Source organism: Danio rerio, chromosome 18 (assembly GCF_049306965.1).
Source record: "Danio rerio strain Tuebingen ecotype United States chromosome 18, GRCz12tu, whole genome shotgun sequence".
NCBI lineage: Eukaryota > Metazoa > Chordata > Actinopteri > Cypriniformes > Danionidae > Danio > Danio rerio.
In genome coordinates this window covers 31424534-31443137 of record NC_133193.1, presented here as the reverse complement: position 1 = coordinate 31443137, position 18604 = coordinate 31424534, and the positions used below count along the sequence as shown (strand labels likewise).

At 34.5% G+C, this 18604-nt stretch overlaps 1 protein-coding gene across 4 annotated transcripts in view; it reads left to right on the top strand.

Annotated features, from left to right (window-relative positions):
- The window catches only part of si:ch211-220f16.2, a 51604-nt gene that overhangs the window by 26471 nt on the left and 6529 nt on the right, over positions 1-18604 (top strand). For 2 of the 4 annotated variants that reach the window (XM_073930359.1, XM_068214915.1), the window contains exons 11-18: positions 1734-1867; positions 9928-9975; positions 11436-11545; positions 11659-11827; positions 14120-14224; positions 14360-17581; positions 18050-18175; positions 18283-18414. In XM_073930359.1, coding sequence (XP_073786460.1) covers positions 1734-1867; positions 9928-9975; positions 11436-11545; positions 11659-11827; positions 14120-14224; positions 14360-17581; positions 18050-18175; positions 18283-18414 — 4046 coding nt within the window. The remainder of the gene's footprint in view (positions 1-1733; positions 1868-9927; positions 9976-11435; positions 11546-11658; positions 11828-14119; positions 14225-14359; positions 17582-18049; positions 18176-18282; positions 18415-18604) is intronic. The other 2 variants (XM_073930360.1, XM_021467827.2) reach the window with 1 other exon arrangement.

Below are 18604 nucleotides of genomic sequence, written 5' to 3'. Positions count from 1 at the left end.
CTGAGCAGACTCTGTAATTTATTTATTTAGAAAGGGAATTATAACTACTTGTGCAGTAGGTAAATAGTGTAGCAGTTTAACAAACTGGTTTTTAGCTTGTAGCAAAATCTTTGGTTAAAGTGACATTTTCTGTGAGGCAAAACAAAGACAATCCAACGTGGTTATAGCGTCATTTATTTACTAGTCTAACAAATAAAGAAACGTACAAAACATGACAACAAAAACATAGAAAAGAAAGCGAGGAAATAAACAGTTTAGCTAAAAGAATAGCAAATTTAGCTCAGCTCCACACAACTATTAAGGTTGAGACAACCAAGATTATAAAAACAACTTTTTGATAAGGGGCACAACTTTAATGCACAATTTAATACCTTTTGGTCTCTTTCTCTCGTTGTGCGAGTTTCTCTGATGCATGGAAGATGGAGTCTTTTAAGAAGTCCTTTCTGATGCATGGAGTTTGCGACGTAGATCAGAGGATAGACGAGACACAAACTTTAAACTGAGTTGAATTTGCCGGAAAATAAGAAATGTGAACTTAGGCGAGTCATGTGGATAAAGAAACGCGGTCTGCCAGATGTGCTCACTGAGTAAAAACCTAACAGATCACTCTTATCTTTAGGATCAAATAAACTAGAAATTCCAAGAGTTCAGTCAAGGCAGGTTAAATTAGCTTTCAGCTACTACACCCTTCGCTGCTGGAATCAGCTTCCAGAAATTATCAAATGTGCTCCAACATTAGGCACATTCAAATCCAGACTGAAAACACATCTGTTTAGCTGTGCCTTTACTAAATGAGCACTGTACTATGTCCGACAGATTGCACTATTATGTTTTTCTCTTCTCTTTCATTTTTTTTATAACACATTTGATCTTTTTTTATGTTTTTTTTTTATTATTTTTATAATTTGTTTTTTTCTTATTGCTTCTTTAATTTTTTTGTTTATGTAAAGCACTTTGAATTGCTACTGTGTATGAAATGTGCTATATAAATAAACTTGCCTTGCCTATTATTATTATTGTTATATTTATAATAATCATACTGCCTTTGCAGATAATGATAATATTTACATTAAAAATAACAATAATAAGTAATACTAACAGTAATTGTTTCTTGAACAGCAAATCGGAAGAGTCATGTGTCTAGAGTAAATATGCTGAAAACTTTGATTTTGGAACCACTGAAATAAATTACATTTTAAAATGTTTTCAAATAGAAACAGTTATTTTAAATATTACAAATATAAATATATATTTCAGCAAATATTTTTGCTCAAATAAAACCTATCTTTTTACTATACTTTGGATCAAATAATTGCAATCTTGTTGAACAGAAGAGAATTAAAAATGTGTGTGTGTGTGTGTGTGTGTGTGTGTGTGTGTGTAATGCATAAAACAGTACACACTTAAATGTTTTGTAAATGCAAACTTATTTTTGGACTTGCATGTTATTTACTTATCGATATTTTTGGGTTTTGATTATTCTTTAGACAGCTATATAAACAACGCAAGTTTAGTAAAAGTCAGTGGACTGGGAGACTTAGATGCTTTAAATAAAATCTGTGTCATACAACTGAAAAAACAAATATGAGTAGATTTGAGTGGTTTTACTGTTAAACCATTTCATTCAGCAAACCTTCATACCTCAGTAGTGTTTGCGTACAGAAGGCAGAGAACAGCAGTTATAAGAAGAGCATATAGTAAATAATATGTGCTATTTTTTCTCACCGGTTTAGATGGCTTGAGGTCAGTTGTCGAAGAGCTCGAACTAGAGAGAAATCAACTGCAGGAGCAAATCTTGGTTCTTGAGAAACAGTGCCAAGACCTAGAGGACCGTCTACAGCTTCAAGCTCGCATTGAATTGCTACAGGTACATAAAATGGTTTGCAGTGTACATACTGTGTAGTATTATGCAACTATCATCATCAGCCTCAGCGATTACACTACTCACCAACTGACCTTTTGCTGAGCCCACTCTGCTGATTAATGAGAAATCAATATATTGAATTACCTCTTCCATCATCAAATAAAGTGGAAATGAATCAAGTCTAGTCACTTTTCAGCTAACTTCCTTTAGTCCGTACAATAGCGATTTGTTGAGCTGATTTTCTTACTAACAGGCAAAGCAAGAGGTATGATTCTTCAGTGGTCCAGAATATACTTTATTTTAAATGATGGCAAATAGAGTCGTTATCTACAGCATTTATAATATCATGTTACCGTGTGCGAGAAGGAACATTTGAATTCAGCAGAATAACACTTAATACAACTAGTTTGCTTTTGTATATTTTTATGAGTTTTATCAATCTTTTGTTGTTGGTGGTGTTTAACAGCTGGGGTCTGTTCTTTATACGTGGATTACTCAGTTTGCTGGATTTGGTTATTGACCCTGTTTGTTCTTCAAAACTCAACCGAGAGTCGTTGTCATAGCAACAGTTCTGGTAGCTTAAACCTGCTTGGGAGCAGGCTCCTTATATAAACAGGATTAGATCTGGTCAGTTCAAGCAAAGATAATACTGAAAGTGTACCAAATTCTGATATTTTCTTGCAGTAGTAGGTATATACACTTGAGAAAATAGTAAATGTATTTTTTAACTATATATATATATATATATATATATATATATATATATATATATATATATATAAATAGATATTAATAAAACTTATGCAATCTGCACACCGAAATAAAAGTAAGTCTACCACCTGGTGGTTCAAAGAGAAAATGTATTGATAAGAGCTTTTTAGATGCAAACGTGTACAATTGTTTTAGTACTTGTGCATGGTAATAGACATGCACAATATGCGACTTTAAAAAAAAAAAAAAAAAAAAAAAAAAAAAAAAAATATATATATATATATATATATATATATATATATATATATATATATATATATATATATATATATATATATATATATATGGCTGATTCCAGCGTTATGGACGTGACATTTGCAGAAAAAAAAAGAAACGTATATACTCGGAGAATGTATATGTTAACAGTATATTGAAATATCTGTTTATATTTTTATTACCCCTTAACCATGGAGTTTAGGCATCAAAAAAATATCAGTCTATGCAGGTGTTTTTTATTTAAAATGACGGCAAAATGAATGCGTTACGGACGTGACAAAAAAAAAGACATGAGTTTTGTGAGTTGACATACTTGGTTAAAATTCTGTGAATAAAAATGCAGAAGCCAAAAATATATATAACAGTCAAAAGGATAAGGGTTGGCTCTGCATGGGACATTTATAATTCATTTTATTTAGTTTTTCATTTTTGCATTAATGAGGGAAAACTATTGTTACGGACGTGACTTGTCTTCGTTACGGACGTGACTGCTCTGAAATTGACAGTTGACACATTATGAAAATCAGATAAATGCTTTCAAAACTTGACAAAAGAGCTATTTGTGGATATCTGTTGGGTGTGTAAACCAATAAACTTTAACCTCTGAGACATCTGAATGGTAAGGTTGCACAATTAATCAAACTTAAATATCACCTTGTTATATTTAATTCGTGGCATGTGTGTTGTTAAAGGTTAAGGCACGTTCGAATGTTCAAAACTCAATTCGGAAACAGTGGTGCATGCTAACATGGTGCTTTTATTCCCTGAATAATATAGAATTGATAATAAACATAATCAGCTATAATAGGCCTATGTTTATTGGGCTCCTTTCCAGACAAACTTGAATTGAATCATTGCCCGACTGTTAGTGCGCAAGACCGTGTCTACGTGGAGAATATTCAAAATCTAGTTGTGTCACAGTTATGGCAATATTATATTTGACAAAGTTTATTTTAGTGTATTCTAGTTAATGTGTTAGTCGATTGAATAAAGTTTAATTTGTCCACTCGCGCTTGCTTTCTTTTTCTCGTCGGCAGTCACTTCAGGACAGGTTGAAAAAATTTAAACAGAGGACCAGGATGAGAGAGAAAACTTTATTATGAAAGGTTTTGTAAAAAATAGCCATTAATTGCAGGCATGTACGATGGATGACTATAATGTTTATATTTTTAGGCTATAGTTTATAACCGATTGTGTAAAATATTAAATGACATTACAGCTGCAGGTGCTATCGATTTACTAACAAATTAAATACTCCTATAATGTAGTTAAAGCTTAGATCAATATCAAGATTTTATTCTTATTTTGCCGCCTGTAAAATAATTTTAATAAGCACTCAAGCACATTTGCCGGGTGCTGGAAATCTTTGAAAATGTTTTCATTTTAATGTAGGCTATAGCCCATTTTCAAGCTTCGAAAGTGCTTTGATTTTGGATAAAGTGCTTGGAAAATTAATTGTGTCGCTATGATAATTTATCTTTATAAATAGTTATTTAATTAATAAAATAAAAAACATATTTATGCTTTGCATGAAATGAAAACTCCACTGTGGCCTGTGCAAGTGCCTGCAGCCTGACCCACGGCGTGCGCATTTTGAGCAATGGGAAAAGACCAAATGCATGGAGGTTATTGATTTTGCGCCCTGCATGCGCGCCTCGCGTTTTGCCATTGCCCGCTTTGTGAGCTCCAGAGGAAAAGCATGTTACCTCAGTGGCGTCTTTCATTCTTCAATCAAATGAAAGCAGAGGCGGGGTTTCCTTTGAGGTGACAAAGTGTGTTGTCAAGATACGGCGAACTTTTTAATAACGGAGAAGAGACTTGTGGTCGCTCTTTTAAGTCATCCAAAGTTGTATGACTTTACAAATCTTGAATTTCATAATATTATTTTAAAAATTAAATTATGACAACATTGACAGCAACACTCGCGCACAATAGACCAGCTGATTCAGTTGTTACCAATAGTGACATACAAAAGAGCACCGTGCTCCTTTTTTTCTTGTCAATATAAAATGCATTGCAGAGCGCCTCACGTCTCTGGAATGAAAAAGCGCGTTCGTTGTGATCGGCCTCTATGAGCAACACATATTTGTTAACTCGCAGAACAGTAACACGTGCAAACACACGTGCTTACAGATGTATTTTGCCAAAGAAGCAAAATGAAAGAAGGATATTCTGGCCACAGTTTGACACAGGAGTTGACGAACCAGCGCTGATGCTGGTCGTCTGTGCTGCCTGGAGCCGCGTCATAAACCCAACTAGGTATATTGATGATTTAGTGCAGACTAACCAACAAACCAACCTTTTTCCATTTGGAAAATAACAGTTATTATTAGTTCTTATATACATTTTTAAATAGCCTACATAGCCTAATCTACAAATCAAACAAAGGCAAATATTTTAGAATAACCTCGCACCAAACTGATGCTTTCATTTTACAGCTTAAAAAACATGTATGCAAATTAATACAGTATCACATGTAAATAACAAAATTGTTATATCCTTAGCCTATATTTAACAAAAAGTATAGGTTCAAAGCATAGACTGTAAAATATATGGACGTAGTATCCGTGACGTCACCCATAGGTTTCTAAAGAGCGCAAAAGAAGCCACAAGTAGGCGCGGCCAACCGTCGCCATTTTGTTCGCGCGTCATCACACCCATGGTGGGATACCAAACAAGGGCAAAGAGGCGGAGAGTGAGCGGAGCTACAGACACCTGCTAGCATTTAGCTTGGACCTGGTTTAGACACACTTTACTTTGGGAGAACGCTTAATACTTTATCACTTGTGACTCGTTTGTATTCTGACCACTTGTGCTTGGTTGTATACTATATCAATAAAGTGTTTAGACTTTTAAAAACACTGCTGTAATACATTGAGCCACCAAACATTGTTCTTATGACATTTTTCAACAGGAGGAAAACGCGAATTACTTCCAAACACTTCAGATATAGTCTGTGTTAGTTAATGCAAGACTATTGATGAAATCCAGCATAACACTGTATGACAACACTTCAGATGATTGTTTTAGAGCCTACAGCTAATCAATCTGACAGATTCTGCAGTGCATTACAGCTCTAAATATAAATATAAACGATAAATGATCTTAAATAAAACAAATACATGTATAGAGATGGTATATAAGTATGTAACTTTACTCACATGGGAAACGGAGGCCACGTGAATGGTTTGTGAGCACAATTAAGTGCCCTCAGCATGCCATGCCATATAATAATTGTAGGAAACAAGTCCAAAAGGCAGTTGACTGTGTAAAGCCACATAAAACAATACAGAAATACGATAAATATGCCGAGTTCAGTGGCTAACCTGCCGGATTCAGCTGAGGTGACGTGACGGAAGGAAAGGATAAAGGAAACGGATGAGTTATGAAAAAAATTCACCCCCCTCACAGTTGTCATGAAGGGTAATATTAGCTGTATTAACCAAAATCGTTTTTTGTACCAGGCTGTAAACACCTTTTTTTCTGCTGTAAAGTTGGCCATTCTAACAGTGGGCTCAATTGAAATTTGCTGTGTTTTGGAGCCAGGAGCGGCCAGGACTAGCGGAATTTCGGATGAATTGCAGTTTTAGTTACTTCCGTATTGGCTTCCTGAGAGAGAGCGGAGGTTACCGCTTGGTTCAAAGCCTTATGGTTCATTGTCATTATCTTTCACTATACTCAGCGCGCGCGCACACATGAACCGCAAGTAAGACAGAGGAAATAGGCTAATAAGTCATAATTAAGACATAATCTTTGAACTAATGACTTCTATTAAAAATGTTGAAAAAGGTCATATTAAAAAAGGTTTTGTAATATTATAACAGCGGAGAATTAATTGAATGCATTTTTCCCGTAAAGCAATCTATTTGAGCAAGCCTAATATTTTTTAATTGACGGAAGAAAAAAAAAACACGATTGGACAAACAGTCTATGCCGATTCTTAAAAAGCATTCAGTCAATATTTTCGTTTTGTAATCTTAATTTGTCATTTAAGTAAAAAGGTTTAGAGCAGGATTTATTTTATTATTTTTGTTAGTTTATTCAGTTTTTCTGTGCTGCTAAAAACACTGCAGGTGCGTGAAGATGCTCGTTCTGTATGCTGTTCGCATATTAAAATAACCTAAATAAGTATTTTAAAATGCAATATTTAATGTGTCAGACAAAATAGGCACGTCAATTTTTTTTTATTAAATAATATTTTGATATTAATCTGTTAACGGTTAATATCGCTTAACAAGTGGTTGTTGGTTGGCAAAATGAATTTAAATCAGCATTCCTAGTTTGGCATAAATTGTATCTTAACTATTTGATCTATTATTTGACGTTCAGTTACCCTATCTACAAAAGAAACAAGAAGTGCTTCAACACAAGGTGCTGAATCGCCAAAACACCAAGATTATGCGCCAAGATTATGGCATGTAAAACGTTGTTCTCTTTATTAAACATTTATTTTTGAAATGATACTAAAATGGTTTATAGCTAACTGAAATGTTCAGTTCTTGATATAACATATGGATGTTATGTAATGTAAGTCAGTAATTGTAATGCAGCATCATAATGAACAAATATGCGCTAGTCATTGGCTTATATTAATAAGGAGTTCATAAATGGTCACGTCCGTAACGCAAAATTGTGGTTGTTTAAAGCAAAGACCTGAGATGAGTTGGCGATCATAATTAGTATGGACATATTTTGGCTTTGTATACAAAGTTTCATTTTATTTGTTATAATATTTATTCCACAATATAAACTTTTTCATTAAATCGTTACGGACGTGACATGTGACCGAAGCTGCGTGATGTCTTAAATATGTAGCTCATAAATCAAAAGGGCAGTAATGTTATGAAAATGTAAGGGTAATTATTTATACTACAGACTCCAATCCTTCTGCAGAATGATTACTGTTAACATAAAGCATGGAAAAGGTGAGTCTTTAATCCCTTATTCTAAAGCACGAAATGTGGTTGGATTATAATGAAATTTACCATTGGCACAATCCTCATATTTCATGGATAAACAAACCAATTTCCTTAAAAATGCAACAAGAGCACATCATTACAATAAAATATAGACCTTAATGAGCAAATTTAAATAGGTTTTGTTATTTTGGTCAAAAGTTTATTTTTTCATGATAAGGTTGACATTTTCATGGAATTGCTCATATATATATGCAGTCATGAACATGTTTTGACAGTTAATATGACGGTGATTTAATGCTTCACAAAAGTTGCAGACGCCTTTAACAATATCAAAATGCTTTTGTGATGCAAAATTCATTTAAACATCCAGTTATTCTTTACACTGATTAAGAACCTGGTTACTATAATACAACTATGGCTACTATAATAAAGAGCATCCACTCTAACTTTAAAACTGAAAAAATTGCTTAATACTCGACACATAAAAGTGTAAAGCCTGCAGCCCACAACAAAGGTGGAAAGTTATTGCGTATCATATTTAACAAACCGTTTACTACAAATTTAATCTAATTTTGCTCACATAGAGAATTGAATATTAATCAATGATGTCATCACGCTGCTGTGCCATCAGCCAATCATTGAATTGCTGATCATGATTTCGAGAATCGATAGATCTGTCCTTCACAACACACGCAGCGATCTCAGATCAATTCATTCAGACATTTTAATCCCATTCATGAACTTGTTTGAAGAACCAAATTAGCCAGAGATCAGTTATCAAGATTAAAAGATCCAGGATCTGTCAAATCATCTTAGATCGTTTAAGCGAGGTACGATGAACGGACCCCAGTTGTTATGGTTTTTTTCAGCTCCATTTTGTTCATTTCACACTCAACTTGCAGACACTTAATTTAAATGGAGTTACTAAACTGTAACTAAGCCAAACATGTCAGGATGATATAAATTTGAAGAGCTTTGGCTTTAAAATAAGCACTTCACAAATTGGGTGTTAAGTGGATAACTGAAAAGCTAAATATAATTCTTTTAAAACTACTATTGAGCTATCAATCATGTGAGTTGGTCCCCCTCTCAGCCACTACTTTTTTCAAAATCCTGATGTACATTTTCTGTTGTTGTTCTGAAAATGGCTATTAGTGTTATGCAAAATTATATTCAAGCTAAATATTGTTTTTATTTTAACATTTTAATGTTATTTTTTTAATACATATAAGCACAACATAAGCCTGTCTTTATGATCATTAGATGTCATTGAAATATTAGTCAGTGAATTAGATTATTGGTTTAAACCCTGCATATTATTATAACACATTTTTTGCACATTAGAAAGTTTAAACCATGAGTAAATAAAGACGTAAGGTAGAATCATCTTTTACATACAGTAAATTTGGAATTGTTATGGGATGGTGTTGCAACTTCCAGTCTGTTAGAGTTGCTTGAGGCTCTTGAAATAAAACCTCTGAATATTAGAGTTGCATTTCTGCCTCAAGTGAAGGGTGCATTAAATGTTTAATTATTCAACAGCACATCCTCAGTTATTCCTTAAAGAGATATGGAATGGAAACCGTGTCATCCTTTACTCACCCTTCACTTCTTTTTTCTTAAGAAGGTATTTTGAATTTCCATATTACTTTTCCCTACTATGGATGAAAATGTGTACTGGTTTCCAAAATTCCTCAAAATATATTTCTTGTGTACCATTTTTTTTGGGTGAACTACTCTTTTAATTATAGCACAGTACTCTTAAATGTTTATTTCTAATTATCCTACAGGCAAATCTGAGATGTTCATTATTTTCATGAACTATACAAGTAAATTAGCTGTAAGTGCCTCAAGAAACTGTATTTACCAGATTTTTGTTTTTAACTTAACAGTTCAAAAAAATAAAGATTAACAGTAGAAAATCATACTAGTTCACTGACTTTACTCATTTGCTGATGAGGTAAGATGCTGGGGCTTATCGAAAGGTCAGTTGTAGCTGTTAATCCTTTTAAAAAATGCATTTTCTTTGATTTGAAAGATTCAGGACAAAATAAGTGCTCATAGAAAGGACTGATGTTGAATTTCAGTGTGAGTGTTGGATAGCCATTGAATTACCTGTAAATTGAATGAATTGTATCCAATACTCCTCTAACGCAGGAAACGTTTGGTATAGATGAAGGTGATGAAGCATTGTCCACATCTCAGGTTTGTGTATGTTTGTGTAAGCTTCCAAAAGCACCTCAGAGTGTGGAACTTTCTCTTTGTACTGGTTTCATCACCGTCCTTTTTTATCAGAGTGCAGTAAACACACAGGGCGTGATTAACAGGTTGAGTTAAACTAGGGCTGCACACATAATTCAGAAATGGAGGATTCTCATTTTCAAGATTAGCAAATCATAAAGTAAAATCAGCATTCTAATTTTGGCTACTTCATACAAATCAGATCATTAACCATTGTGTCAACAATCCACTTTGTGTAAATTTACTACTCTTTCGTTGTGTGAGTGCCTATTTTTGACTTAACTTTCATCATAATGACATTTTTATCACAAAGCCATTATACCTTATAATCATGCATTCTTGATTGTTGATGGTTTTTTCTGTTAGGAAGAGTTACATTTTTTATTTTATTTTATTTTTTTACTGTTGATCATCGGTTGCAGTGTCCTAGTGTTAAAATGGCATTTTAAAAGATGTACAACCAACAGTCTCTGAGGTTTTCACTAAAACTACTAAGCAACCTCCCACGGAAGAAGTGATTGACAGGTGGTAATTTGTGTGCAAATTATCTTTATTTATTTATGATTTATTTATGGGTAAAACAAAGACCATGCGGGTCAGGTTGAAACTGTAGGCTACGCATAATTAATTTGGATTAATTAATTATTCATAAATAGTTGATTCACCTCCGCCTATGATGATGATGCCATCGTCCATCGGGATGTTTCACATTAGACATCGTACGATGCCAAACTGGTCGACATTGCCCAACCCTACTTTTTATGTTCCATATAAAGGACAGAAACTTTTTTTGCATAGGCCTATCTAAAAGGTTAATTCTCCAACTGAAGATCAACAGTAAAAAGAATGCTTGATTATTAGGTGGTATGGCTTTGAAATAAAAATGTCATTATAATGGAAGTAAATAGGGCAAAAACAGCCACCAACATAACAAAAGAATTGTACATTCGAACAGTACACAAGGGTTAAAACGGATCATTTAGAAAACAAGGTGAATAGATTTGTATGCAGATGCAGTTTTACAGCAATATTACATGTTTAAAATCAATTAAAAACATTTGTAGCAGTGTTTTTATATGAAGTAGTAGCGATGATGATGATATTAATGATTTAGATCTTGAAGAATAAAAGCTATTCCACAACAATAAATTCAGAAACCGTTTCAGCCTGCTTTGAATGTGTAGCTAGCTTCATGAAGCATGTGCCCATTCTCTCACCTCATACATAATGAATCAGTTGAGTTTTTATTGCACTTGAAATATTGAAAGGAAATGAGCAATTCTGATTTTTGTCATCATCATGCAGCCCTAGGTTAAGCCCACATTTTTTCGTATCAGCTTGACACTCAGGTGTGCAGTGTGGTGAAGTTTCTTTCCCGTTCTGCTGGAATTGTTGTTATGATCTTTCATCTATTTGTCCATCAGCATGAGTCTGAGCGTCTGCAGGCTCAGGTCGCCAGTCTTCGCAGTCAGCAGATTAAAGATGCAGAAAAACATCAGCTGGTCATCACCAATCTGAACAAACAACTCAAAGGGTAATTATTTGAAATAAGCTCCTGGGGCCTTATTACAGAAACATCCCGACTCTAATTCTGGTACCAAGTGATTCTTATTTGTTCGTTAATGCTGTGTCTATCTGTTTACTCAGACTGAGCAGCACACAGGAGTGTTTGGAGTCCTCGCTCATGGAAAAGGAGCACACGCTTGCCAGAACCTCAGAGAAACTAGAATGTATTGACAGTCTGAGAGAGGCATTAGAGGCAAAGGAAAAACAAAACCAGGACCAAGCAGACAGGCTTCTTCAGTCCGAACACAATGTGGGTAAATGGGAACTGCTAATGTATAGCTGTCCCAGAAAGCATTTTTTGTGTTTACAAGATGTCCACTTTATTTTAAGCTGCAATTCTCGCTGTTGATAAACTATTTGCTATGACTTTTGCCTCAGTAAACTCCCAATTTGCTGCTTATTGATAGTTAATTAAGGTAGTAGTCAGGTTTAGGTATTGGGTAGGATTAGGAATGTGGAATAAGATCATCAGAAGTATATAAATTATACATACAAATTAATCACTATTATTTTAATAATCGGCAGGTAATGAGCCACTAGTTAATAGTGAGAATTGGCACTTTAATTAAAGTGACTGTAAACATTAATTGCTAAAAGGGCTCAATTTGGGCTGTCAGTCAAAATCTTATAGATGTATAGCAATAATCTAAAAATAGACTAGTCATTACATAGGCAGCAATGGGTGACTACACATCTGAAACTTATTTCACATCGATGATGATATTTTCCACTTTCATTCAAAATTTTGTCTTGTTTTGATGTCTGATGAATTAGAATTTCTCTAAATTTGACATTACCTGGCGTTTGATTTGAGTAATGTTCAGTTGGGTTTCATTTTAGAAACTAGTGATAATATGTCTTCGGAATTTCAAATAAGACTGATAATAAATTAAAAGTGGTTTCTCAATTTTTGTTCAGAGCTGTATGGTGGATAGTAGAGCTGCACGATTCTGGCTAAAATGAGAATCGCAATTCTTTTGTTTAAAATAAAGATCACGATTTTCTTACGATTCTGTAGATGTAAAATAAAGGTTAGTATGAGTAGCCTATTATTATTGTTATTTCTCAAACATATGATAAAACCATAATGATACTATTATGTGCAGGTCTACTGTTGGTTAAAGTGCTAAATTTTGAATAGACTTTGAATGGTGGACTTGAATAGATTTTAAATATGTCCTGGTCATTAATGCACAGTAAAGTGATGACATCACAATACAACTATTTATAATTCTGATGTTGAATTATTACAGTATGTTTGAGACACATGCTTGTCATTTGTCATTGATTAAACGTTATTAATTTTTTTTTTCTACTGGTAAAATCAAACATTTGTCAATATCAGATTCTTTCTTGCATTATAGTCAACATTATATAGGCTATAGTAGTTATACTGACACTGGTAAACATTTATTCTCACCCACAACACTAAACATATTAAACGCTTGTCGTAATCATTTCTCTAAAATGCGATATGATTGTTTAAATGATGTGCTTGCTTTCGGTTTTATTTTCATTGCTAAGTGCGGTTCATACTTCCTGCACGGCTCCAAAATGATTACTCTGTGCCACAATCTAAATGTTATTTGCAAATTTATTGCCTGTTATTCACAGCCTATGTAGGTTCTGTTCACTTAAGTAGACTTCATTCACAGGCACGTGCGCCTTCTCTGGGGTAACTGCTCACGGTCAGCACACATCACTTTTGATTTCACGGCCGCGAATAGTCTACATTATTACATGAAGACAGAAATGACATTTTTACCATTTAGAGGTGTCCATGTTGCAACGTGCAACGAATGTAAAACAGTGTGAAGACTTGTGCGATGCTGGATTAAGATCGTCTAGGGGGTTGAATCGAGATTGTGATCTTTTTACGATTAATTGTGCAGATCTAGTATATAGCTGTATCTGTTACTTCTCTTGTCACAGACTTGTATGAAATTCTTAATTTTTTTAAACGCAAAAAAAAGTTATTTGGAAAAACATAGGATGCTGGTAACCATTGACTTCTATATTATTTGTTTTCCCTATTATGGAAGTCAGTGGTTACCCGTTTCTAGGATTCTTCAAAATATCTTCTTTTGTGTTCAATAAATAAAACAGAAAAAGTCAAAAATGTTTGGACCCACTTGGCATCAGTAAATAGTGAGTATGTGTTCTTTTTGGGTGAACTATCTATTTAAAGGCAATTTAAATATGTCATAATTCACTCACCCTTTACTTGTTCACCCTATTTGAGTTATTTTTTCTTTTATTGAAGACAAAAATTAATTATTTCGAAGAAAACAGATTTATGGTACCCAATGACATCCATAGTATTTTTATGTAACTTAATGGCTGCCATTGACCAGCACTTTTCAAAATAGCGTCTTCTTCAACTGAAGAAAGAAACTTCTTTAAATAAAGACCACATGAGGGAGGGCTTATGGTAAGGGCATTTAAAGCATGAAGAGTAAGAATGTAACACATTTAAGACACTATATATTTGTGATTTTTTTTTAAAAAAACTATAAGTAATTGAGGGTATTTTGTTTTGTAGCTGGCTGAAGTTAAAAAGACATGCAGCAATTTTGAGAAGGAAAATTCAGAAATGAAAGCGGCTGTTGCAGAACTAACTCTCAAACTCGGTGTGATGAAAGACAAGGTACAATCTTACAAACATGACCATTTACATCAATATTTTTTGTTTTGATTTTGTTTGATATTTATATTTTGACCTAATACATAATCGTATATATAGATGTTGTCTAAAGTATTATTTTCAATATTCTTTTTTTAGTCACAGAAACAAGATACAGCTATAGAATCATTACAGAGTGATTTGGTTCAAACAAATGATGAACTTGACAGACTGAACACAGTTCATTTGGAAGAAAGAGCACAGCTGGTTCATGACTTGCAGAGCTGTGAGCGCGAAATTGATAGACTTCAAGATGTCATCACTGACAAGGACAAAGAAATACTGGCTCTATCATCCAGCATGGCAGAATATTCTGAGCAGATCCATGAACTAAAACAAGAAATGAAGCTCAAAGAGGATGTGCTGACTAAAGTCGAAGAAAATGTTCAAATCTTTAGAGACCCGCAGCTTTCCGACCAGCAGTTCTTCAATATATTAATACCTAAGCTGATTGAACAGTTGAAGAAAACCGAAAGCGATCTAAAGGTGGCCAAAAAAGAAAGTGAGTCGAGGAGTAATGAAATTAAAGACTTTATAAAGCAAACAGAAGATGACAAGAAAATAATTCAGGATCTTCGCATGGAAATACAAAAGCTGCAAATTAATCTGAAAGAACCGCAGTCAGACGGGGAACAAGTGCATGAAAAAGATTTCCTCAAGGAAGAACGCAACAAGTTGCTTTCTGAAGTCAGCAAACAAAAAAGTGAGCTTCTGAGGTTTTCTAAAACAATCGAGGAGCAGGTTGCCTGTCAAGAACAGCTTAAGCAAGACATCCAAGACAAGTCAGAGGTAATCTTTTCATTGGAGCAGAAGTTAAAGATTGTTCAAGAGGAGCTAGTAGTTGAGAGGGATCGATTTAACTCAGAACTCACGATTCGAGATGAAGCCAAAGAACACCTTGAGAAAAGTTTGTCTTGTGAAATTGATAGTGTTAAATCTGTAAAGAATGACAACCAGAAACTTAAAGAGTCACTTGAGCAGAATTTGGGAGAGCTTGCAAGCCAAAAGCAGCTCCTGGACAGTGCTGCGATCGAAATACAAGCCCTGCAAGATCAGAATTCCAGCTTAATTTTTCAAGTCAAAAGTCTCGAAAGTGACAATTGTCATTTAAGGGTTGAAATTGAGACTAGAGTCCAGTCTCTCTCTGATGTTTCAGAAGAAAAGAAGAGATTGTTAAACAAAATATCTCAAATTGAACTGCAGCTTTCAGAAAGTGTTAAAACAATAAGTGACTTTCAGAGAGATAAGGAAGAGCTATATCTTAGAGAGGCTGACTTGAAGAAAGAACTTGAAAAAAACAAACAGTCTATAACTGAGATTTCATTAGAAAAAGATGGTGTTGTAGAGCTTCATAATGCGTTGATTAAACAAAATCAACAATTGCAAGAAATATTGGACGAGAAACAAAAGGAAGCGCTTGTATTAACCCAGGCCGTATCTGACTTAAATAACAAGATCACGATAACTCTTAAGGAAAATGAAAAACTTGCTTCTCAAATTGTTAGTCTGGATGAACAGAATGGTTCCCTTCAGAGACAAATAAATGAACAGATGAAATCACTTACAGAAACAACAAAGGAGAGAGAGACTTTACAAAACAAAATCCAGTTTTTCGAGACACAGGATGTGGAAAACCATAAAATTATAGAAGGCTTACTTAAGGCCAAAGAAGATTTGCTTTTGCAAGTGGAGGAGCACAAAGTTATTGAACAGAAACTGCAGGCCAATGCTGAGATGTTACAGAAGAAGTCTTCAGAATGCACAGACCTCACACAAGGTCTCAGCGAGACCAAAGAAGAAGTAGATCACCTTAAAAGGAAACTCGAATCCTCCAATTCCGAAGTTGTTAAGTGTAAAAATATTATGCTCGAAAAAGAAAAGATCTTAACAGACCAACGTATGCAAATTGAAGCTTACCAGCAGCAGTTCAAGCATTTACAAGATAACATATCTGTACTTCAAGAACAAGCTTTTAAACATAAATCAGGCCTGACAGAGAAAGACACTCTGCTGCAGAAAGAATCAAACGCATGTGTTTTACTTCAGAAGGAACTTGGTCATGAAAGAGAACTTGTTTTTACCTCTCAACAAGAGATAAGCTCTCTGAAAGTGGAGTGCTCCAGACTGAACCAGGCTTTAGAAGAGAAAGAAAACACTTTAAGAGAGAAAAACCTTGAATGCCAAAACCATTTAGAGGAACTGTGTAAAAGAAATGAGACATTGGTTTCACTTACTAGTCAACTTGGTCTTATGAATGCAAGCATAGCGAAGCTTGAATCTGATAATGCAAACTTAAAGGACACTTTAGAGAGGCATCTATCTGAAAGTGCAAGACTCAAAGAGGAGCTGATGCAGAAACAAATAGAGCTTGTGGAATATCAGGACAGTGGTCAGGCAATGAATGATCAAAACAGTATAATTAAATCAGAACTAAAGAATTCAATGACAGAAATGGTTAGACAAAAAGAGATGATCACTTCACTACAAAATGAGTTGGAGAGCAAAAGAGTCAAACTGGGATCTTTGGAAGAGAAGTTCAAATCGGAGCACTCTCAGCTTGAAGCTTTACAACTTACTCTGCGGGACAAAGAAGATGTTTTCCAGACACAGGAGATGCATGTAAATAACATGCAAGCCAAACTGTTGGAAAGTGAGGGCCAAATCAAACAGAGAATCTTAAAGCTTCAGGAAGAGAATCAAAGTTTACGGACAGCTTTGGAAGACAAAGATAAAGAGTTTTCTTTGGTTAAGACAACATTATTGGCACAATCGGAGGCTTGTGAATCTAGACTGAAATCAGAAATGGTTGCGACTGCTCAATTTCAGAGAGAGATACAAAACTTACAAGAAAAAATGAACCAGCTCATAAGCATCATTACTGAAAAGGATTCCTTATTGATGCAGGAGAAAGAGAAGTATATGTGCTTGCAAAGTAGTGCATCAGAACTGGAAAGCACAGTTTCACAACTGAACTGTCAAATAAAGCAATTAACCTCAGAAATCAAACAACTCAGGGAAACACAAACTAAGAAGGAACAAGTGACATTTGCTGCTCAATCGCAGATGCAGAAACTGGATGAACTCTACAAGAATCTTCAACAGGAATGTGATTTGACTAAACAAGAGCTGCTGAAAGTTTTAAATGAAAAATCATTAAAGGAAGAAGAGGTCCGTAAATTGATCCTGGAAAAGGAAGACATCCTCAGAACTTCCAGTTATCAGATTCAGACAACTCAGGATCAACAACACAACTGGCGATCTACCACCATGAATAAAGTGGAGGAAGTTCAGGCAATGGAGAAAAAGAAACTTCACAAGATGGTAAGTCCTAGATGTGAAACAAATGTTGGATAAAATAAGGACAGTATTAAAATTTTAAATATCTTGTTCTTGACTCGTTGTTTTCAAACTTATTTTTTCTCTAAAGTGAAGAACAAGTAATAACTTAATTTGAAGTATACCAGGTATATGCCTTAATTATACTGTATGCCTTCTAGACAAAATCTTCCCCAAAGACAGGGAAGTTTAATGCATGATTCTAATTTGAGTTGTCTTGCTTGGAGGTCAGAAAATCTGGGATATCTTTAAAGGGCTATTGACAAGAGTTTAGGTTTGATGAGCCTTTACATTATGTCTGCCTTGTTAATAACCTGTAGGACCGTTTTTAACTTCCAGAACAGTAGCCACTCAGTTAACCATTAATTCGATTAGGAGACAAGGTGCTTTTAATGACACCTTTATTTCAGTTTTTCGAAAACAAATAATTGACATTTGTCTGCGTATCTGCAGGAGTTTATGGCTTTGCAGGGTAAAGAAGCATCTTCAGATCAATGGGTCCAGTTGAATGGCCATCTGCAGCAATGCCAGCTAGAGATTCAGCAAAGAGAATGTGGCCTCCAACAGCTCAACATCAAGGTATACATCCTAATATGTCACTTGGAAATTAATGTAGTCTTATATTTACTGGATTGAGTTTGTTATGTGTATTGAATATGTTTGTGCATGTATTATATTTGCACTAGTTGCAGCAGACAATTGAAGAAAAAGAAGGGGTTTCCAGGATGCTCAAAGACACACAACAGAGTGTTAGTGAGCTCCAGAATCGCTGCTATTGGCTGGAGAGACAAGTTCAAAACCAGTTGTCACCCACACAGGTGACTATATGGGTATTTATTTGAATATAGATCTGAAATACTCTAGCATAACTACTATGATCATTTTATTTTCCATTAAACATTATTTTTAAATCAAAGACAAGCTAAGGAAATTACACTTACTTTAAGGGTAAAACCTCTACATTTACAACATTTTAATTCCACATATTTGGATTTGGGTCAAATGAGA